Source organism: Micromesistius poutassou (genome assembly GCF_964030765.1).
Source record: "Micromesistius poutassou genome assembly, chromosome: 11".
Classification (NCBI taxonomy): domain Eukaryota; kingdom Metazoa; phylum Chordata; class Actinopteri; order Gadiformes; family Gadidae; genus Micromesistius; species Micromesistius poutassou.
The window spans coordinates 15692636-15717137 of NC_140281.1; the positions used below are offsets into that span (position 1 = coordinate 15692636).

At 40.6% G+C, this 24502-nt stretch overlaps 2 protein-coding genes across 2 annotated transcripts; one reads left to right on the forward strand and one right to left on the reverse strand.

Moving 5' to 3' along the window:
- LOC311355182 (ADP-ribosyl cyclase/cyclic ADP-ribose hydrolase 1-like) lies at positions 1-24025 on the forward strand. The gene is made up of 8 exons (XM_084474911.1): positions 1-328; positions 9903-10029; positions 15451-15580; positions 15730-15809; positions 18941-19014; positions 19301-19387; positions 19478-19561; positions 22866-24025. Exons 1-8 carry the CDS (start codon positions 141-143, stop codon positions 22921-22923), a joined length of 828 nt encoding a protein of 275 aa, XP_084331037.1. The 5' UTR covers positions 1-140; the 3' UTR covers positions 22924-24025.
- Positions 4000-8784, reverse strand: LOC311355181 (zinc finger MYM-type protein 1-like). Its single transcript, XM_084474910.1, has one exon. The coding sequence runs from the start codon at positions 6376-6378 to the stop codon at positions 4348-4350; it is 2031 nt and encodes a 676-aa protein (XP_084331036.1). The 5' UTR covers positions 6379-8784; the 3' UTR covers positions 4000-4347.
- Positions 24026-24502: the final 477 nt, after the last annotated feature.

The following is a 24502-nucleotide window of genomic DNA, read 5'->3' on the forward strand; positions in this document are numbered from 1 at the left end:
TATAAATAGACTCCGAGGAGCGACAAGCGAGCGAGGAGCAGAAAGTAACAGGCGGAGGAACAAGTTCAGGACAGGGCGCGTCAACCTGTAGGGCTGTATCGTTCCAGATAGCTGACGGATTGAGTTCAGACGCAGGCTTGATGGATTCGGACCCGATCCGCGGTGGGCACCGGCGGCGGAAGTGTCGCGTGCTGGTGGTGGGCGGCTGCGCCATGGCCGTCCTGCTGGTGGTGGTCGTTGTCCCCGCGGTGGTGCTGAGCAACAGAACCGACACCTTCAAGGCCACGTTCATTCAGGACTGCGAGAGGATGACTCCGGAGAACACAAGGTAGGCCTATATAGAGCCAACATTTTCATTTTTTTTCTTAAAATCTCCCTTATGTGGGATAGTCTGTGTATGATTGATGCGTTGTTGTTTGCAAGTGCATTCACAGCTTTTAATTGGTCGTCATCCATTTAGCTTCATCAAAATCGATTCATATATTGATATTGACTTTTTTGTATTGTGTTGTTTGCGTTCGTCCATTTATCAGACGCTTGTCCAAACTAACTCACAGGGAGTTCAACAATGAAGATGTACCCCGTAAAATGCAATAATAATTTAAGTAGGCCTATATAAATAAGCAAAACAACTGCTTTTACGTGCTACGAAAACACCATAGATTCACTTCATGGCCATCCACCAATACGCGTGTGTGACAGATGAGTGTCCAGCCCGCGGCGGAGGACGGATCGGCTCTCCTCATGTCAGTCCTTTCATTGTGGCGCTAGGACAAAACAATTGAGATTTTGTTGAGCGCTGCTGGTTCTCACGTAAGCCCGATGATGGAGCAGGCTAGGCGTTTAGCACGCAGTTTGGCAGTCACGGAGCGTAGCGGACGGGCTAGGGGGGTGTCAGAGAGGGGGGGAGCGGGTGTCGGGACGTCCTGGATACAGGATGGGCCTTGAACCATGTGGCACGGCTAGGCACGTTCCAGGGTCTTGGGTGTACCAGTGCAGGGGACGGAGGAGAGGTGTAGTGTAGTGTGGGAGACTTTGGGCAAGTTGAAGTTGTTTGTAGTTGTTTCCAGAAAGCTTAGTGATCCTTATGGGCTTCTCCTCCAGCCCGCACGGTCATTCTTGTGTGTTGGCATCAGTCCCGGCCTGAGATCACACAAGTAGCCTACATTAGCGCCTGGAGTCGCTCCAAGTTCGGACCGTCAGCGAAATACTCCCTTAGTCAATATATGCTGAGTCAAACGAGGCTTTGTTAATGTGTTACGCATAATCTACTGTGCCCGTGGAATTACACTTTATATTCGGACAATTAAGACAATTAAGGCTCGGACATATCGTCCGCGTTCCGGATTGGTCGGGTTTCCACGCCACTTTAGATAGCCTTCACGCATTTCTCTCTTACAACCTGATCTAATCTTGAAATGCAGTAAACTGCGTGCAAAGCATCCCAGCAAACATTTCCTCGACCTGCGTCGAAGCGAACAAGTCCAGTAGACGTCGATTCAAGACGTGACTTCATTTCGACATGAAAACATAATCATTAGAGGAATGGTGATTTCAATGAACTTATTTTAGAGTGGTGTAACCGAATAAACACTCCTAGCAAACATTTATGCATTCAACAAGTCTAAAATACGCCGGGTCACAACGTGACTTTATTTCGACCATTTGTCGACATGAAAATATATGCCACTATGAACTATCCCAGCAAACATTTCGACGTCAATTAGACGTCTAATCGACGTTGGTCATGGAGGTCGAAACGACGTCGATTTGAGGGGCTGATATGAAAGTTTTTCTGACGTCGGTCGAAAGACCGACGTCGTTTCGACGTCTCATAGACGACATCAATCGACGTTGTATAGACGACATTTCAACCTACATGAAATTTACTTTTAAGCCAATACACTAAATACCCACTTAATTATGAAAAAAATAGTAGGCCTATTAAGCTACATTTCAGTTACCTTGTAGTGTGCCCCAATTTACGGTTTTTCAGTATAGCTACCCACTGAACCTATAACAAGCAGTTCTTGTGCTGCATGTAGATAATTAAACATTTCTCAATCTGTTGTAAACATATTTACCTCAAACCGTGTGGTCAACAAGTCCAATAGACGTCGAGTCGCAACGTGACTTTATTTCAACCCTTTGCCGACATGATGTATAGATAGAACCAAATGTAGCCTATAGAGCATTTGGTCATATCAAAAGGACAGCAATATTTGGCTACATCTATAATATTTTGTTTAATTATGCATACTCTTATCAATCAAGCATGAATACATGTCCTATTAATCTTCAACAAAAGACAGATTTCAGGGTATATAGTGCACTGCATCAAAAACATTTTATTTATACCCAAGTAGGCCTACATCTTCTTTAAACAACAAAATTAAAACTTATTGGGATCAAAATCCCATCCCCCCAGTCCTTGCAGGTGCATGTTTCAGGTGTAAACTCATGGCTGCTTCGATTACTGTATCTGTGGCCTCGGGATTCCATCTCGTCACAGCAGCTGGAAAGAACACCAGTACAAAGTTTGGTGAGAGTGAGAAGTTTGACTGGCCAAAATACACCAAGTGTTTGGCTCAGTGGACGAAGACAGTCACCATCCAGCGCCCCAGCCTCAAGGGCTACCTGGTGGCTACATCAAGTCCATTTAGCTTAACTACATCGGAAGCTATCACCCCTCTCGCTATCAATAATGAGAAGAATGGGTCCTAAAATTGACCAACAGTTCACAGGTCTAATGCACGGGGAAAGGGCTTTGCCACCCGTGTTTTATTTTCAATATCACACAGCTACCGTTAGCCCTGAAACGGGACGCTGCTGCTCCCCAGCTGGGAAGTAGCAGCGTCCCGTTTCAGGGCTAAGCTAACGTTAGCCTGCTAGCTTCCCGCTCCCAGTTCGTATGTAACGTTACAAATACGAAAACCCGCTATCCATGAGAATACGCCATGTAGCCTCAAATTCAACAGTTAGGCATGCAAATAACAAAAGGGTAATGTCTCTACAGTTGCATTTTGAATTGCAGTGTCTTTTCGAAACTCACCTGCAACTCCCGCATGCTGCTGAGTGCCGAACTTGACGGTGAACTGATATCACCTGCGCATGCGTTGGAGGGATTACGTGTTGGTGCGCAAGGAAAAATAGTTCCTCAATGGAACTTGAGTAAATGCTGGAATAAAACCTTTTAGCACCTATATTGGCCATATACATGATAGCATATTGCGTTTGGAATAATAACACTTTTTAATAATACTATTAATGTGTAAACATTACCGTTCACACTAATGTTACAAAGTTACATCGTTGTTAAGTTAAATAGCGATATAAACAGTGTTTATTCAGTTACACTACTGTCAAACAAGCTTTCCTCGAAATCACCATTTCCGTAGCGGCATATATGTTTTCATGTCGGCAAATGGTCGAAATAAAGTCACGTTGTGACCCGGCGTATTTTAGACTTGTTGAATGCATAAATGTTTGCTGGAAGTGTTTATTCGGTTACACCACTCTAAAATAAGTCTTCCTTGAAATCACCATTCCTCTAATGATTATGTTTTCATGTCGAAATGAAGTCACGTCGTGACTCGACGTCGACTGGACTTGTTCGCTTCGACGCAGGTCGAGAAAATGTTTGCTGGGTACGAAGTTCATTCACGTTCCCTGTTTACTCGCACAAACCACACACCTCGCTCTGGTTGCTGTCCGACCTGCTCACGTCAGTCACCAAACACACAAGAAGAACAGCCTAACTTGCTCCTATAGTGACACTTTCTCACGATTTTTCCGCACTGGATTATTTACCATAATATGATCGCTGAAGAAATCCAAATAAAGACAGCATTTTTTTATGAGATCTGCAAATGGCACAAAAACATGTAAAAACAGGTTTTATGTTTTTATACTCTTTGTTGACATTGGGATAACGTCATGCATGGTTTCTCTGCATGATAAAGCTTTGGGTCATGTGATCAACCGCTAGGGGTTCTAGGTGTGCCTGGTTATATACAGTATTGACTTGTCCTGATTGATTTGTCCTAACCCATGTAATCCAACATTCTATGGCCAGTGGTTTCTGTCTGCTGCCTAATCTGTGGTCCTACTTTTTAGGATTTTCTTATGAGGCGTCACTAGGTTTTAAGGACAGGGGGGGCTTAGCCCCAAGGAGATGCACAGGATGTTTCACAAACAGCTAGCAAAGACTGAGAAATGATTTATTAGTTACTAGTAGTTATTTATTAGTATTTATTAACAGTCTTTTTTAATACAGTAGAACAATAAACAAAGGTTTGCAAAGTAGCAGTATGTTTACAGCATTAACAAGAAAAAAAATTGCTACAATTACAAGTTACTTGGTGGAAGCATCAAAGAATGCCGTCTGTTTTTAAGGGTGGCAAATCGGTCTATCACTCTGTTGTGACTCAGATGCTGAAGCTCTGCTTTTTCAATTGACATGACTGCAAGACTGTGAAGTCTTTTCTGACCCATTGTTTGACGCAGCCAGGAGTGCAGCCGACGCAGTGCACTAAAGGACCTTTCACATGAGCAGCTGCTTACAGGCACTGTTAGGGCAACTTGGATGGTTGCCTTCAGAGAGGGAAACATGTCTGAGTCAAGAAGGTTGTGCACAGACAAGATATCTTCAGGTGAACATCCAGCCTCTGTTTTCCGGGCAAGAAAGTTTCTGGCCACCAGAACCTCCTCTGTTTTCAGGTCAATGCTGTAGTGTTTTGCAAGTTCATTCAAGTGTGATTCACACAAGAAGGTCTCACATTTAGGACTGCATGCCTGGATGCCTTTTAGTAGCCCTGCATCTACACTGCAAAATCTTTGCTCAAGCTCGCCAACCATCCTATCCATACAAGGGAAGAATAACTCTCTTTTCAATGTGTCTGAGTTGTTCAGTTCAGTGCGTGAACCTGCAGTTGCCTCCAGCACAAAATCCTCCATTCTCCTCTGTTTATGCCTTGTCTTGGCACCTGGTTCTGGGATACTGTGGGTGTGGCACAGGGCTTTGGTTCTCTCATATAGCTCCGTGGCAAATGCATCTGTGCGTTTGCCCTTAAGTGTGTCACACACTGCTTGTTTGCAGATCAAAGCTTCTGCCAGGTCTAAAGTCTTTTTCTGAAGGAGCTTGTGGAGTCCTTCGGTTACAGACAGAAGTGACTGAAACATCAGTAGTGCGTAGACTGCTGAGAACTTATAGAGCTTTGCTCTGAGACCAACAGCTATGGGGGAGCGAATGGCAGAAAGGCACTCCAAAATGGCAGGCAATGTCTCAAGAACTGCATTGATCGATCGCAACTGACATGCCCAGCGAGTGTTTGAAAGTTGCACAAGCTCAGTTGTTCCAAGCCTTGTCTGAGCCTCCATGAACTTATGATGATTCACTAGGGAGGTGCTGAAGAAAGAGTACACACACTCCAACAAGCTGAAAAGCTCCACAGCCTCTGGGATGGCCTTGCAAGTATGGCACAACACCAGGTTAAGTTCATGAGCATAACAATGCACATAAATAGCTTCAGGATGGAACCTTCTAAAATGTGCTTGTACACCTCCAGTGGACCCACTCATGACGGCTGCACCATCATAGGTTTGTGCTACACACTTAAGCTCTGCAAGACCATTGTTTTGGATCTGCTGCTGCAGCTCATTTGCAATGGACTTGGCATCAAATGATTTTATCTCTGCAAGTGCTAGGAAACGTTCTTTCACTTCCCCCTCTGACACATACCTGACACAAACAGCTAACTGCTCTGATTTTTCATCCCTTGCCTCATCTGCCATGATGGCATAGATTTTGGACTTTGTCATTTCAGACACAATGACACTAGTAACTTCCTGGGCACAACAGTCAATCATCTCATTCTGGGATGTTGGTGAGATATACTGAGCATTTGATGGGGGATTATGTTTTTGGAGAAAAGGATCAAATTCCTTCAAAAGCTCCATGCACGCAAGAAAATTCCCTCTGTTTGTGCTGTCTCTACCTTCATCATGGCCACGAAAAGGGATTCCCTGTCTCCCTAACATAGAAGTGACTGCAACGATTCGCTTGAGATACTCTCTTCTCTCTACTATCTCACTCACATTTGCAGATGCTATCATCTGTGCAACGTTTCCCTGTTTGCTAGTTGCCTGGTAGCTTTTCCATGCAACAACACTGTCCTTATGTGTTTGTGCCATCTCATGCTTGCCAAAGATGACTAAAGCTTTCTTCCAGTTCTTGCAACCACTACTGACCAAACTATCATGTTTGATATTTTTGCCAAACACTCTACATGGGAAGCAGAAAGCTGTATTCTGGTTGACTGAATATTCTAACCAGTTGTGCTTTTCAAACCAGCTGTGGTGAAATGCTCGCTTCTGCATACCAAAACTATCTTGTGGGTAGCTCTTCAGCTTTACCTGTCTGGGCCCTGTGTCTTTGGCACCTAAATCAAACCCTGTAGTGGAGTGAGTTGCTGAAGCTGCTTCATCATTTTCCCTCTCTTGGTCTGTTTGCTCTCCTTCTCTCTCTGTAATAAGTTGATCTTCCTCTGCCTCTGGATCCCCTTGCTCTCTCTGACTTGACCTTGCCTGTTGATCTTTTTCTCCCTCAGCATCTCCTTCTGCCTGACCCTTCAAGATACACAATGAAGTGAATTAACTGATTAACATAGAGGCTAATGCCATGACTTTCGCTCAGAACACAATAATTGTTTGCTCCCAAATATTTTGAAGTCGCACAGATTACATTTTGGGCACATATGTGACTAAAATGGTTGTAATTTCAAGCCCTCAAAAATATTACTTAATTATTTGAATTAAAGTAATATTTGGGTCAGGCTAATCTGGTTTACATCTGTATATAACTTAAAATAAAAGCTCAAGTTAAATAAGTATTATATGGTGCACAGTGTTTCCCACAGACCAGGTAGCAATGTGTGGCGGATTTGTTGACGGGGGGGGGGATAATAGAAAATGCGGATCATTTTCTTTCTCGTGTGTCTCGTTTTTCGCCCGTGCCTAAAACCGCCACTGCTTATAATGCTAAAGCCCAGTTCAGACCAAAGATTCGCGACGCAACTGCTTGCAACTCGCAACTCCTTGCGACTCCTTGCGACGAGACGGGCTGAGACGTACTAAAAACTGGGCAGTTCACACTGCTGCACCGGGCATCTGTGGCGCAGCGCCACACATTGGCCTATGTGTGGGAAACACTGCTTGACTGAAATGTTTCATATTTCATATTCAAATTGAGTTCCATAAAGTTCCAAGACTGTCTGCATCACAAATGACTCTATTCTGTGAAATCCTTTAGACTCACCTTTCCGGTAGAGGTCTCTCCCCTCTCACTCACTGTGCTCCTCTGCCCTGTGCTCATCTGCCCTGACTCCTACAGGCCAATAGGGGTGGTGGAGTTATTATTATTAGTTTAAATATTATTATTATTATTATCCACTGATGATAATCATACGTGAATGAGCTCAGCTCCTGTTTCACAGTGTGGGATGGGGGTGGGATGCGGGGCCGCCGTCGCGACACCAACAAGCATGCCGCTCCGTGATTGGCTGGCCCAAACGGCCCGCGAGAAGCCAAACGGCCCGCGAGAAGCCACGGCCCTTCTGGCATCTGCCCAAATGCCAGACCGTCCAGTCCGTCACTGATTACATGGGACTTTCTGTTGTTACCTGGGGGCTGGAGTATGGAGCTACGGTCCGTGTATGTTTTGGTCATTGGATTTTCCGTTCAGAAAAGGATATTTAAAAACTAAAAATTAGTGGTTATTTGAAAATTGAAAATTCAGTTTCGGATCTGTCTTTTTCAGTTACAAATCTTTCTTTTTCAGTTTGGTTTGGTTTGGTTTGGTTCACGTTGGTGTATTTTTCAAATTTCAAGATCAAAACTTGAAATTTCAGTTTCAGATTTCATGTTTTCAAGTACAAAAATTTTGACCCTAATCTAGCTCCATATTGGAGCTAACTGAATACTGAATACTGAATACTTACTTTCCTGAAAAACTTTCTTATATCCGTTCTTCATCCATTCATGTTCTTCTCTAACGTGTTCTATTCGGCTCTGTGTGGAACGGTAGAAGTACCAACGGCTGTGGGTACGGAGCCGCAAGCAAGGTCGCAGGGAAAACGTGGACTGGATTTTCAGTAATGTGCGTTCTTAACAAGTGGAATGGATTGGATAACAACGCACCAAAGGGGCTCTCTCTACCGTACACTGCGAAGTGAAGGGAAACTGACAGATTTATGATCACATTTAAGTCCTTAATGACAGGTTACATGATTATTTATGATGCTGGCCGCTTGATATTGAATTTGTCTGCATTTTTTTATTAAAAAAATAAAAAATAAAAATAAAAAAACACCAAACTATTTAGGGGGGCTTAAGAATATTTTAGGGGGGCTTCAGCCCCCCTAAAACAGGCCTAACAACGCCACTGAGTGACCTAACCCAGCAAACATTTCAACGTCGATCAGAGGTCTAATCGACGTTGGTCATGGAGGTCGATGCGTCTAGTTGAGGGGCTGATATGAAAGTTTATCTGACGTCGGTCGACCGACGTCGTTTCGACGGCTCATAAACGACATCAATCCACGTCATTTCAACGTTGTATAGACGACATTACTTCAACCTACATGAAATTTACTTTTAAGCCAAGTCACTAAATACCCACTTAATTATGAACACATATAATTAAGCTATATTTCAGTTACCTTGTAGTTTGCCCCAATTTGGGTTTTTCAGTAGCATATATAGCTTCCACTGCCACCATAGAGTTGACCATTGACACACCCACCAAACCTGTAACAAGCAAACTCATGCTGCGTGTGGATAATATTTCTCAATGTTATAAACATATTTCCCATTAGACTGTACTTCTTAATTCCAGCAAATATTTCCTCAAACTGCGTCGTCAACAAGTCCAATAGTCGAGTCACAACGTGACTATATTTTTACCCTTTGCCGACATGAGAACATAATCTTAAGGGAATGGTGATTTTGAGGAGAACTTGTTTTAACTTGTAACCAAATAAACAAACCTGTGATAAGGTGTCATTTAATTAAGTATTTATTATTGAATTTCACCCACTGTAAAATATGTGGCTCAATTGCTAAACACCTAGATCATTGGTTCATATCAAAAGGATAGCAATATTGAGCTAGACAGATACATCTATAATATTTTGTTTAGTTATGCATACTCTATCAATCAAGCATTAATACATGTCATATTAATCTTCAACAAAAGACAGATTTCAGGGTATAAAGTGCACTATCCAAAACATTTTATTTATACCCAAGTAGGCCTACATCTTCTTTAAACAACAAAATGAACTTATTGGGACCAAAGTCCCATCCCCCCAGTCCTTGCAGGTGCATGTTTCAGGTGTAAACTCATGGCTGCTTCGATTTCTGTATCTGTGGCCTTGGAATTCCATCTCTTCACAGCAGCTGGAAAGAAAACACCAGTACAAGGTTGGGGGAGTGAGAAGTTTGACTGGCCAAAATACACAAATGTTCGGCTCAGTGGACGAAGACAGTCTCACCATCCAGCGCCCCAGCCTCAAGGGCTACCTGGTGGCTACATCAAGTCCATTTAGCTAGCAACATCGGAAGCTATCACCCCTCTCGCTATGAATAATGAGAAGAATGGGACCTAAAATTTACCAACAGTTCACAGGACTAATGCACGGGGAAAGGGCTTTGCCACCCATGTTTTATTTTCAGGAACACACAGCTAACGTTAGCCCTGAAACGGGACGCTTCTGCTCCCCAGCTGGGAAGTAGCAGCGTCCCGTTTCAGGGCTAAGCTAACGTTAGCCTGCTAGCTTCCCGCTCCCAGTTTGTATGTAACGTTACAAATACGAATACCCGCTAGTCTCTGTTTGTGTTTGAAGCACCGACTGTGTGAAGGTCTGGAGTGCCTTTGAGCAAGCATACGTCGGCCGGGACCCCTGTCAGGTCCCCCAGGAGGCCTACGATCACCTGCTGTCCGTCGCTCCTCCGCAGCCCGCATGCAACCAGGTAAAAATCCTGAGCACACTACTACTTAACCTGTTTCTAACTCATGGTTAGGGTTAGGGTTAGTTTAGTTTTTCTTAAACAGGTGTTTTCTATTCATTTGTTGTAATTCCTTGACTTAAGTAAGATATTTATGTTAAGTGAGTCAGTGGGTAGTTGTATTTTAATCATAGTATTGTATTTTATTGTATTTTAATTAATTTATTGTATTTTATAGAGTTTATATTATAACTTTAATGCAAACTGTGTGTACCATAGTCTTTTTTAAAAGGTGACATTTTGAGTTCTGCATGAGTGACATGGTGGCAACCTGACCCCACACTCTGCACAAAGCAGTGAGAACACTGATAAACAAACGTAAGCTTTTAAATTGTCACATTTTTAAGTTTTGTTAATTTTAGCGTTTATATAGTGCATGAATGAATTATTACTGCTCAGCCTTACTATAATGACCTGCTCCCATTTTTAACAAACTTTAGCTTGGATTACAAAGCAACGTAATTGGATACAGCCTACACATTTAAAAACACACAACATTCCTGTTCTGACCTGTATCCTGTCCTCTGTGGAAAGGGGACTGAGACACTGACGACCAAGTCTTTAACTCAACCCCCGCTTACAAATGATCTCTAATTGGTCAGCCTATGCTTACGCATGTAGCCTAGCGATAAAGCTTACCAATGATAAATATTTAGTTGTGGTTAGTGGAAGAGGATGACAGGACAGAGAGAGCAATGCAGCAGTCCACCCTCCACATTTCTGTCGCAATTGTAGAAACAAGTAGGCTGTCTGCCTACGTGTGTGTGTGTGTGTGTGTGTGTGTGTGTGTGTGTGTGTGTGTGTGTGTGTGTGTGTGTGTGTGTGTGTGTGTGTGTGTGTGTGTGTGTGTGTGTGTGTGTGTGTGTGTGTGTGTGTGTGTGAATGTATCTCTCTCTCTCTATATATATATACTGTATATGTCAGTGGCGGCTGGTGGTTTTTAAAGTGAGGGAGGAAGGACTGCGCGCTTGGTTGCCATTGGCTTGCTTGCAATGTTAGTGGCGTATGGTGGCATAAGTATGTGAGAATGAAGTTGTTTCAGGGTGTTTTGGTGAACTCCAAAATAGCAGGGAGGGATAATTATGTGAATAAAAATGATACAAATCCACCAGTGGCAGCATTGTACTTTGAAAGCTGGTGGGCATCATGTCTTGGACTAGGGCAGAAGGAAAGGATGCAAAGCCAATTAGTCAAATCAGGCCTCTTGATTTGTAAAACTAAATAAAAAATCTGGGCCTATTTTTGCCCTCAATGACTGAAGCTATTGGTTGTAATTTGGCTATGTTTATTTTCAGCTACAATTGTTTTAAGAAAAATGAAGACACAAGCCCAAAAGTGATGCCATTTAAAATGCATCATGCTCTGAATCATTCACTAACATCCTTTCCACAGTGTTGAACAGAACGGTCAGACTAACAAACAATTAAAAGAACAACAAGAACATAATTTCACAACTATTGACATGGGCTGTAAACCTAACATTGTTTGAGGCAAATGTGGATGTTAATGGATGTTTCAGAATGTTGGTCATGGTGTTAAGCCAAATAAGATTGAGGGACTTCATTAATAGATCAAGTCAATCCTCCTTGCTGTTTATGTTGCAAAGATATGAAGTGCCCTTAAGCAAGGCACCTAACCCCTCACTGCTCCCCGAGCGCTGTAACTGTAGCGGCTCACTGCTCCGGGTTAGTGTGTGCTTCACCTCACTGTGTGTTCACTGTGTGCTCTGTGTGTTTCACTAATTCACGGATTGGAATAAATGTAGAGACCAAATTCCTTGTATGTGTGAGCATACTTGGCCAAAAATCTGATTTACATTTACATTTACATATCAGTGACCTGGTACCGAAAAATAGGTAGACTCAGCACGTTTATTTCGGCAGACTTTTGGCAGTGGAAACGCCAATATAAGCGAACCGCACCGCACCGCACCGCTCGGTGGAAACGCCAATATAAGCGAACAGAGCCGCACTGTACCGCAACGAACAGTAGCACACTGCTCGGTGGAAACGAAGCATATGAGCGGGTTTGTTGGTTCTCGTAGCCTAGAGAGTTGAGACTTGAGGGTATAAACCCTCCCTCCGGGCTGCTCCACAGCCAGGCTCCTGCTTATTGGTTCATAGCGCAGCGAGGGCTCCTGCTTATTGGTTCATAGCGCAGCCAGGGCTCCAGCCTATTCGTGAATAGACGTTGACTCGATTCAGATCCCTTAGCTAGTCCCACCCACTCAGAGGAGGACTTTCCTCCTCTCGCCCATTGATTCCCATGTAACTCACCGGCTGCCAGTAGTTCCCGAGAAATGAATGGGAGTTAATGGAGGCTGAGGGAGGAACGTCCTCCCCGAAGTAATATCCAATAAGCGATAGGGGGTGCTAATGTCCCTTTACCCAGGGAAACAAACATTACAGTACAAAGGCATTAAAGTAGTCATATTTAAGGGCATTAATTCATTACAGTAGTCTGGGCAATCTACATTTTTTATTCTCAACAATGTTAAGGAGGATTTTCCTCCCTCCCCTCACTGGAGAAGCCGCCACTGGTATATATATGTGTGTATCTATCTATCTATCTATCTATCTATCTATCTATCTATCTATCTATCTATCTATCTATCTATCTATCTATCTATCTATCTATCTATCTATCTATCTATCTATCTATCTATCTATCTATCTATCTATCTATCTATCTATCTATCTATCTATCTATCTATCTATCTATCTATCTATCTATCTATCTATCTATCTATCTATCTATCTATCTATCTATCTATCTATCTATCTATCTATCTATCTATCTATCTATCTATCTATCTATCTATCTATCTATCTATCTATCTATCTATCTATCTATCTATCTATCTATCTATCTATCTATCTATCTATCTATCTATCTATCTATCTATCTATCTATCTATCTATCTATCTATCTATCTATCTATCTATCTATCTATCTATCTATCTATCTATCTATCTATCTATCTATCTATCTATCTATCTATCTATCTATCTATCTATCTATCTATCTATCTATCTATCTATCTATCTATCTATCTATCTATCTATCTATCTATCTATCTATCTATCTATCTATCTATCTATCTATCTATCTATCTATCTATCTATCTATCTATCTATCTATCTATCTATCTATCTATCTATCTATCTATCTATCTATCTATCTATCTATCTATCTATCTATCTATCTATCTATCTATCTATCTATCTATCTATCTATCTATCTATCTATCTATCTATCTATCTATCTATCTATCTATCTATCTATCTATCTATCTATCTATCTATCTATCTATCTATCTATCTATCTATCTATCTATCTATCTATCTATCTATCTATCTATCTATCTATCTATCTATCTATCTATCTATCTATCTATCTATCTATCTATCTATCTATCTATCTATCTATCTATCTATCTATCTATCTATCTATCTATCTATCTATCTATCTATCTATCTATCTATCTATCTATCTATCTATCTATCTATCTATCTATCTATCTATCTATCTATCTATCTATCTATCTATCTATCTATCTATCTATCTATCTATCTATCTATCTATCTATCTATCTATCTATCTATCTATCTATCTATCTATCTATCTATCTATCTATCTATCTATCTATCTATCTATCTATCTATCTATCTATCTATCTATCTATCTATCTATCTATCTATCTATCTATCTATCTATCTATCTATCTATCTATCTATCTATCTATCTATCTATCTATCTATCTATCTATCTATCTATCTATCTATCTATCTATCTATCTATCTATCTATCTATCTATCTATCTATCTATCTATCTATCTATCTATCTATCTATCTATCTATCTATCTATCTATCTATCTATCTATCTATCTATCTATCTATCTATCTATCTATCTATCTATCTATCTATCTATCTATCTATCTATCTATCTATCTATCTATCTATCTATCTATCTATCTATCTATCTATCTATCTATCTATCTATCTATCTATCTATCTATCTATCTATCTATCTATCTATCTATCTATCTATCTATCTATCTATCTATCTATCTATCTATCTATCTATCTATCTATCTATCTATCTATCTATCTATCTATCTATCTATCTATCTATCTATCTATCTATCTATCTATCTATCTATCTATCTATCTATCTATCTATCTATCTATCTATCTATCTATCTATCTATCTATCTATCTATCTATCTATCTATCTATCTATCTATCTATCTATCTATCTATCTATCTATCTATCTATCTATCTATCTATCTATCTATCTATCTATCTATCTATCTATCTATCTATCTATCTATCTATCTATCTATCTATCTATCTATCTATCTATCTATCTATCTATCTATCTATCTATCTATCTATCTATCTATCTATCTATCTATCTATCTATCTATCTATCTATCTATCTATCTATCTATCTATCTATCTATCTATCTATCTATCTATCTATCTATCTATCTATCTATCTATCTATCTATCTATCTATCTATCTATCTATCTATCTATCTATCTATCTATCTATCTATCTATCTATCTATCTATCTATCTATCTATCTATCTATCTATCTATCTATCTATCTATCTATCTATCTATCTATCTATCTATCTATCTATCTATCTATCTATCTATCTATCTATCTATCTATCTATCTATCTATCTATCTATCTATCTATCTATCTATCTATCTATCTATCTATCTATCTATCTATCTATCTATCTATCTATCTATCTATCTATCTATCTATCTATCTATCTATCTATCTATCTATCTATCTATCTATCTATCTATCTATCTATCTATCTATCTATCTATCTATCTATCTATCTATCTATCTATCTATCTATCTATCTATCTATCTATCTATCTATCTATCTATCTATCTATCTATCTATCTATCTATCTATCTATCTATCTATCTATCTATCTATCTATCTATCTATCTATCTATCTATCTATCTATCTATCTATCTATCTATCTATCTATCTATCTATCTATCTATCTATCTATCTATCTATCTATCTATCTATCTATCTATCTATCTATCTATCTATCTATCTATCTATCTATCTATCTATCTATCTATCTATCTATCTATCTATCTATCTATCTATCTATCTATCTATCTATCTATCTATCTATCTATCTATCTATCTATCTATCTATCTATCTATCTATCTATCTATCTATCTATCTATCTATCTATCTATCTATCTATCTATCTATCTATCTATCTATCTATCTATCTATCTATCTATCTATCTATCTATCTATCTATCTATCTATCTATCTATCTATCTATCTATCTATCTATCTATCTAGAGGATGCTGTGGTGTGTGTCCTAGATGTTGTTTTGGAGCGGGACCAAGGAGGTGGCCCACCAGGTGTCAGAGGGCTGTTACCAGACCATGGAGGACTCCATGCTGGGATCTCTGCTGGACGGAAAGACCTGGTGTGGGAAGGAGGGGAGCAGCAGTAAGACACCAGACACCACTACTATATACTGTATACATTACTACAGTGTGTATATATAGTGTATTTATATATATATATATACAGCCCGCCTGTGTTTAGTCCCGCCCCCTAATATCCTCTGGTCTGTCTCTCTGCCTCTGTTGTGTCAGACACGTTCACCTCTGGGTGTCCCGGCTGGTCTGACTGTGAGAACCCGGTGAAATCCTTCTGGGAAAGAGCGTCTGCTGAGGTACGTCATCACGAGACAGTGGACTCATAATGTTTAGGCCTACATTGGTGTGGATAAGATAAGCCTAGCTTACCTTGTGTAGCACCATTCGAAAGCAGCTTACAATGTTCTTCACAAGACAATATCAAGATTCAAGCGATTCAAGATTATTTATTGTTGCATATCGTATACAAGTACAAGGCAGTACAAATTATTTAGTTCTGGCTCCTCGGCCTGGCAGCGGCAAAAATGTATATCTATAGAACACAATATAATTGAAACAATATAAATCAAAAAATAATAATAATAACTCAGTCATAAAGTCACGTAGTCATGAAAGGTATTCACAACCCACATATCTCTGGCATCAGCGACTGCTGTTGGGGTAGATTCAGGCGATTCAGGGGGGCATGTCTTCAGTCTTAAACGCGACTATGCCTCCGACAGGGGCTGGTCTTTGTTCTTCAGCACTGAGTCTTTTATTGCTCCAAAAAACACAGATACAGACACACACACACAGACTCAGACACACACCCATACCCACACACACACACCCACACCCACACATACACATTAAGGGAGGTGTCCTGTATGAGCATGACATGTTCCCAGTTCCTGCCACTTGTGATTGGACTTGTGATTGATAGAATAATGTTCCCTGATAAGCATATTTTGAATTTGCCAGAAATTTGCAAATTCGTTTTTTACACAGAAATGTACATCCATCATGGGGCTGACTGTTAACTGTAACCTGTAACTTCGACAGTTGAGTATAGCGCCCCTGATAGGAGAATTGGCACCAAATCTTGTCTACTAATTTGAAAACTTTTGGGCAATCAGAGGCTGAGCTTGAAGCGTTACCAATACAAAATAATAATAATTCACAAACCCTAGAGTCAAAAGAGTTATCCACAGATACTCTGTAAATACCATAACAGAGTGATTGTGCAAAGGAATAGGAACAGGCAGCAGGCAGCAGGCCGCTAGAGTCCACTGTTCATGAGCCTGGTTGCCTGGTGGAAAGATATGTCCAGTAGCCTGCCGGTCCAGGCCTTGAGGCTGCGGTACCCCTTGCCGGATGGAAGCAGCCGAAACAGTTTGATGTTGGGGTGTTGGGGCGCATCCACTTATGCACTGAACTGATCGCACAATCCTCTGCAGTGCTCCGTGGTTGAGGCCAGGGCAGTTCCCACTTACTTTGCATTGAAGCTCTGCTGTAACTGAGTCAGACTCAGACCAAGTCGAGACCAAGAGTGGATCCGAAAGCCACTGACTTCCTCTATACATCACTTACTTGATATTGCAGTTTTGCAAGTTTTGAAGCGTTATTCCAGTAAAGCGTGCGTTTTAACCGATACGACCGTTTCAGAAGTAGCTAGATACCTATTTTCAAATGTGACACAGCCCCTCTATTACATTGTTTTGTGAGAATTCTATAGAATTCTATAAAATATATATTAATATAGGACATATATATATATATATATATAAAACATGTTTTGGAAAACCAAGACCCCAAAACTGTGACAGAATCGAATTGTGAACTGTTCCTTCCATCCCTTATATATATATAATACATATATTATAAATGCACTGCAGTATAAGTGCAATTCTAATAAAACAGTACTTAGACTGTGTAGTAGACTGTGGAGACAAATCAGTTTGAGTTTGGTCGGGGACTTATGTATGGAAGAACAAGAAGGAGAGAAAGAGAGGAGAAGGAGAGGCTATCTCCGCCTGACTCCCTGTCAATAGCTCTTTGTTTGTTGTTCTGATCGGAGGTGCATAGTCCAGCGCATGGCTTAGCGCTCTCCTTAGCGCGTGGCATCCCACTCGCTCGAGCTGCTAGCTGCTATTGTTGCGAAGCGGAGAGGCAGAGGAGAGCAAGAATGTGCTTCCCAAGCACATCTATAGCCCTGGAAATGTTTATGCTAACAGAGCTTTGGAGGGATGAGATCTGTTGTTCTACTCCATCAAATGGTACACCTTCCATCTTAGGACTGTGCAATGTTGTACTCTGGTCCAGACAAACCCTCCGATCTACCCTGCCTACCTGTAGATATCTTTGACTGAGATGCCCCTAATAATCTATCAGCTGAGACAGTTCAGCTGTGAGTCAAACACCCTAACCTACCCTACCATGCCCCTCTAGACCTTTGATTCCTGCCTCTCAGCCTTCGTGTCTTACTTTTACTCTTGTTATCAATCAAGGGGAAATCCCGCTGAGTAAGCAACATGCCAGAAAGGACTCCGTCATCCTCCCTTCAGCAGTGCAGGAGCCTGACTCACTTAGTAGTGGTGACTCAGGAGTAGCAAATATGAATACATTCTTCTAGACCTTTCTAGAAGAATTTCTACCTTACAAGATAACAAATCAACTAAATGTGACAAATAATCATTATTTTGCTTTATTTGAGCTGGTCTGCATATCAATATGCTATATCAATGAGATGAGTGTGGAAAAACACTGAGTCGTTGGTGAGTCTCCTGAAGAGAGATTCCTTTAAAGATAAAATAATGTTCTGTGCCACCAGTATGTACTAATATTCCTTGTACAATAAAATGTGTCTGTTGAGGTCAAGACAACCAACGGTTCGAAAATGTTGCTAAAGGAAAGGATAAGGAAACTGGGCAAACCAAGTTCCGCTTAACAAAAGTCGGCTGATGATAAAGCCATGCATGGGCATTGTTTGATAACAACCCTGGCTTGGAGATGATGGGAGGTATTATATAGTTAGACAATAAAAAACTGTTTACAGAAGCAGGAAAGCAGGTGTTCTGCAGACCAGCTCTGCTTTTTTATTACCTTCTTAAAGTTATAAATAAAGTTCTTCAAGTTGATTCAACGGTTTCCTGATCTTAAGTTTAAGTGTTGTAATATCATCCCACAACAACTAACGTGCTTATCCTGACAGATCAACACAATGATGAACACGCACACCCAACACATTCTACCATTAAGCAGACTTTTATCCAAAGATACTTTTAAGATGCATGACATTAAGAGGCATTAAGAGTTGGGGGAAAAGGGGTATCTTGCCTGCAGACAGGCTGCAGACGTTGAGCATCAAACCCAGAACTCAATGACTCAATAACCACTATCCTGGCCGCCCCTGGTCATAACAACACATGTGACATGTTGTCTGGTTCAGTTTGCAGCAGTTGCCTGCGGAGATGCTGCCGTCCTGCTCAATGGCTCCAGAGTAGCCCCCTTCAGGCCTACCAGGTGAGTTACCGCGTTAATGAAACGATGTGTAACACTTAAACTAGCTTGTAGAGTAAAATAACCTGGGCATATCTGTAGACAAACAAGAACCGCTGTTTGGGATGATTAACAGCATAGCTTGAAGCTATGATTCATTGATGACCTTGTTCAGAGCCTGGCTGGAGGGAAACAAGGCAGGGCTTTTATTTTCTAAACAGGGTGCTTTTTAAACAGTTCCTGTAACTGTTTTCTATGTCTTATATGTCAATGAGGAAACTTAGCTTTTTTTGTGTTTGCACTTTTTAAGTATTTTTGGCAGCATCGAAGTCAAGAAGTTCACATCTGACCGAATGAAGAGTCTCACTGCCGTCCTGGTAACCACGGACAACGTTGTGTAAGGATTTTTACTAATATCTCCAATAATCCTTCCTAAATATAAAACTACTTTTGTTGACTAAACATACTATTTTAATTTCCTTCAAAGGGCGAACTGTGAGGATGAATCTTTAAAGAAATTACAGATGGAACTCAAACCTGGCATCAAGTACATTTGCAAGGAGGTCACAGAGTAAGTGTGTGTGTGTCGTCATCATCATCATCATCACATTTAGTAGTGGCCTTGGGGCGCTCCTGCTTGAACCTGTGGTCCGGCAGATGCAGGAACTGTGTTCTCTTCATCATCATTCTCCTGGCCTGCTGAACATCAACGTCCAGCAGCCTCTCTATCCGAGTCCAAATCTTTCTAGGCGTCCTCAGTTCAAATATAACCAGTTTCTGTAGTTCGCTATTGTCCAGTCTGATACATATTTAAGATGTTGTAGGTAGCAAAAGTCACGTATCGGGGGTGTCAGTTATTTAGCGCAGCTGTTCGTTAGAGATCTTGAAACTCCGGTCTAGGTCACCTTTGACATGTCATTTTGGGTCCAAATTCTTTCTTCTGCCACTCCGACTAGGAGCATTCTTCTGTTCAAAACCACCTCCTACCATCTTTCTCAGAAACCCGTGTCATATGACCTCAACCTTGCAGAGTTCATACTCTGAGTTCCCAGGCTTGAACACTGTAAAGAAGAAGAGATCGGACACAATGTTATAAACTACTAGCCTTATGCGTTTGTCCATTAGGACATGTTTCAGTTCATTCCATGTCTGGAATGCCGCACAAATTATTGTGTGGAGTGAAGATTAGATGTTCTCAGAGTTTGTGATGGTATATCACAGGTACTTAATGCTCTGGACATTTTAGATATTTTTCCCACCAAGAGTTATCAAACTCTCTTGGTACATTAATCCTTCATCAACATTAAATGCCATTGTTTCCGTCTTATCATATGATATTTGCATTCTGTACCATTATTGGTGTTGTGGTAAATGGAGAGTATGCTCTGCTGAGTTGGCAAATATAACCTGATCATCAGCATAGAGAAGTTCTGTGATTTGGCTTTGACCAGATGATTGTGCTTTACTACGATGCTCTCTGGAATACTTCATTGGGCATACAGTACGTACACACACACACACACACACACACACACACACACACACACACACACACACACACACACACACACACACACACACACACACACACTCGGGCTGTGTGTATGGGTGTGGGTGTGTATCCCAGCAAACATTTCGACGTCGATCAGAGGTCTAATTGACGTTGGTCATGGAGGTCGATACGTCTAGTTGAGGGGCTGATATGAAAGTTTTTCTGACGTCTGTCTTTTGACCAACGTCGTTTCGACGGCTCATAGATGACATCAATCCACGTTGTTTCAACGTTGTATAGACGACATTACTTCAACCTACATGAAATTTACTTTTAAGCCAAGTCACTAAATACCCACTTAATTATGAACAAATATAATTAAGCTATATTTCAGTTACCTTGTAGTTTGCCCCAATTTGGGTTTTTCAGTAGCATATAGCTTCCACTGCCACCATAGAGTTGACCATTGACACACCCACCAAACCTATAACAAGCAAACTCATGCTGCGTGTGGATAATATATTTCTAGTTATAAACATATTTACCATTAGACTGTACTTCTTAATTCCAGCAAATATTTCCTCAAACTGCGTCGTCAACAAGTCCAATAGACGTCGAGTCACAATGTGACTATATTTTTACCCTTTGCCGACATGAGAACAATCTAATCTTAAGGGAATGGTGATTTTGAGGAGAACTTGTTTTAACTTGTAACCAAATAAACAAACCTGTGATAAAGTGTCATTTAATTAAGTATTTACTATTGAATTTCACCCACTAAAATATGTGGCGCAATAGCAACATTGAGCTAGACAGATACATATAATATTTTGTTTGGTTATGCATACTCTATCAATCAAGCATTAACACATGTCCTATTAATATTCAACAAAACAGATTTCAGGGTATAAAGTGCACTATCCAAAACATTTTATTTATACCCAAGTAGGCCTACATCTTCTTTAAACAACAAAATGAACTTATTGGGACCAAAGTCCCATCCCCCCCAGTCCTTGCAGGTGCATGTTTCAGGTGTAAACTCATGGCTGCTTCGATTTCTGTATCTGTGGCCTTGGAATTCCATCTCTTCACAGCAGCTGGAAAGAAAACACCAGTACAAGGTTGGGGGAGCTTGAGAAGTTTGACTGGCCAGAATACACAAATGTTTGGCTCAGTGGACGAAGACAGTCTCACCATCCAGCGCCCCAGCCTCAAGGACTAACTGGTGGCTACATCAAGTCCATTTAGCTAGCAACATCGGAAGCTATCACCCCTCTCGCTATGAATAATGAGAAAAATGGGACCTAAAATTGACCAGTTCACAGGACTAATGCACGGGGAAAGGGCTTTGCCACCCGTGTTTTATTTTCAAGAACACACAGCTAACGTTAGCCCTGAAACGGGACACTGCTGCTCCCCAGCTGGGAAGTAGCAGCGTCCCGTTTCAGGGCTAAGCTAACGTTAGCCTGCTAGCTTCCCGCTCCCAGTTCGCATGTAACGTTACAAATACGAAAACCCACTATCCATGAGAATACGCCATCATGTAGCCTCAAATTCAATAGTTAAGCATGCAAATAATAAAATGGTCATGTCTTTACAAATACAGTTGCATTTTAAATTGCAGGGTCTTTTCCAAACTCACCTGCAACTCTTGCATGCTGCCGAACTTGACGGCGAAATGATATCACCTGCGCATGCGTTGGAGGGATTACGTGTTGGTTCGCAAGGAAAAAAAGTTCCTAAATGGAACTTGAGTAAATGCTGGAATAAAACATTTTAGCACCTTTATTGGCCATATACATGATAGCATATCGCGTTTGGAATAATAATACTTTTCAATAACACAATTAATGTGTAAACATTACCGTTCACACTAATGTTACAAAGTTACATCGTTGTTAAGTTAAATAGCGATATAAACAGTGTTTATTCAGTTACACCACTGTCAAACAAGCTTTCCTCAAAATCACCATTTCCGTAGGCATATATGTTTTCATGTCGGCAAATGGTCGAAATAAAGTCACGTTGTGACCCAGCGTATTTTAGACTTGTTGAATGCATAAATGCTGGGAGTGTTTATTCGGTTACACCACTCTAAAATAAGTTTTCCTTGAAATCACCATTCCTCTAAGATTATGTTTTCATGTCGAAATGAAGTCACGTCGTGACTCGACGTCTACTGGACTTGTTCGCTTAGACGCAGGTTGAGGAAATGTTTGCTGGGATGTGTGTGTGGGGGGGCTCTGGGTTCTGAGTTCAAACCCCAATCTCCCCTAATCTGCTCTTTAAGGGCATTCACTGTTGGTCACTTTGGATAAAGTGACCAATTTATTGACCTGCTTAATGACTGATAAGTAAACAGATGATTTTCCTTGTCTTGCAGGTCTGAGCTCCTCACCTGCAAAAAGGACCATGACAAAACCTGTGTAGCCTGCTGGTGAACCACTCATCCGCTGGTCCTATAAGGCTCTGTTCCAATAGTCCTTCTAAAGCGATTCCGGCCTAGATCTCCAGATGTTGTCCTCGACCACCATGTAGGCCTACCTGCTGTTCCAATAGACGTAGTGAGCTAGCAAGAGCAGCCCGAAATAGCGTTGTTAGCTACAAACGGTTGAGACGGTCAAGACTACCATATGAACTGAAATAACAGCGAAACTAGAAATATCTAGCCACAATTATTTGTTACAATATGGAGCGAAACAAACCGAATGTCAGCTAATGTTTTAATATTTGTTTTTTGGTTCACACAAATTCCGATTTTTTGGTTTCTTCTAAATCATGTCGGATTTGATATGAAAACTTTGTTATAGAGCTTTAAAATCGAGGCTATCTAACGGGTATTGAGTAATTGCTTTTGAACAAATATTTGTATTGTGTAATGACTGCATAAATAATGCTAACAACTTGAATAACTTGAGCCAGTAAAAAAGCCAGTAAAAGGGACGCAAGCCTTTATTTTTTTCTATTTTTAAAATAGAAATAGAAGCGTCCCTAGGCCTACTATTTTTTTAGGCTACGTATATATTTTTTTATAATTATGAATTACTATTACACTTATAGCCTATAGCCTAGTTTCAGAATAAGTCAGTAGGCTAAATTGTCGTGTAGCCTACTTAATTGTGTGAGTCAGCAAATGGACATTTTTTAGATTTACGACAGATATGCAGAAGTATCAAAATGGACACTATCAAAGTGTGACATAAATATATAGCCTAGACGGGTGGGAAAGAGATTCATGCTACGGGAATTACTGCTCTATTCTTCTCATCAATATTGCTTTTCTACGTGCTTTTGTGTGTCATGATGAGGAGTATAAAACACAGAGCCTGGTATATGGAAGCATGGTTCTTTATTCAAACTCATGTTTTCTCCCCATGTTTTCTCCTCATGTTTTCTCCCCAAAACGTGCGCGGGAACTTGGACCTTATAACGTTCAATATGTTTTTATCTTTCATATCCCTCTTATAGGTCAGAGGCTTTTTTTCATGTTTCGATGGAAAACATTGAAAGACATGTTTCAATAACAAAAAAATAAAAGATCGATTTACAAAAAAAGAAAAACACTCCAATATTTTACATTTACTGAAAACTGTTAACTGGCCTAGATATTTTGCGGTCATATTATGGCCTGCTATGTTCATTATCTCAGCGTCCACACACACACGCACACGCACACGCACGCACACACACGCACAGACTTATGGGAAGTTGCTGCTTCGAGTTGCTTTCCAGTCAGCGCCGCCGCTCCCCATACGCAGAGTACGCAGAGCGGGGGGCAAAATGAAGGTTGATAATTATTAGCCTACTTATTATTATTATTCCAATTTTCAAAATGTATAAATGAATTACGAACAGGTCCACCGTTGTTATTTCGCATCGGAGGCGGAGCAACCCCCCTCCCCCCACCCCCAACAATCTGCGCGTAGGGCCCCCAAAAGCTTAGCAACGGCTCTGTTTCCAGTAGTAGGCTATTACATTTGAAACAAAAGTCCACAGTGCGGCGGATTCCGCAACCGCATC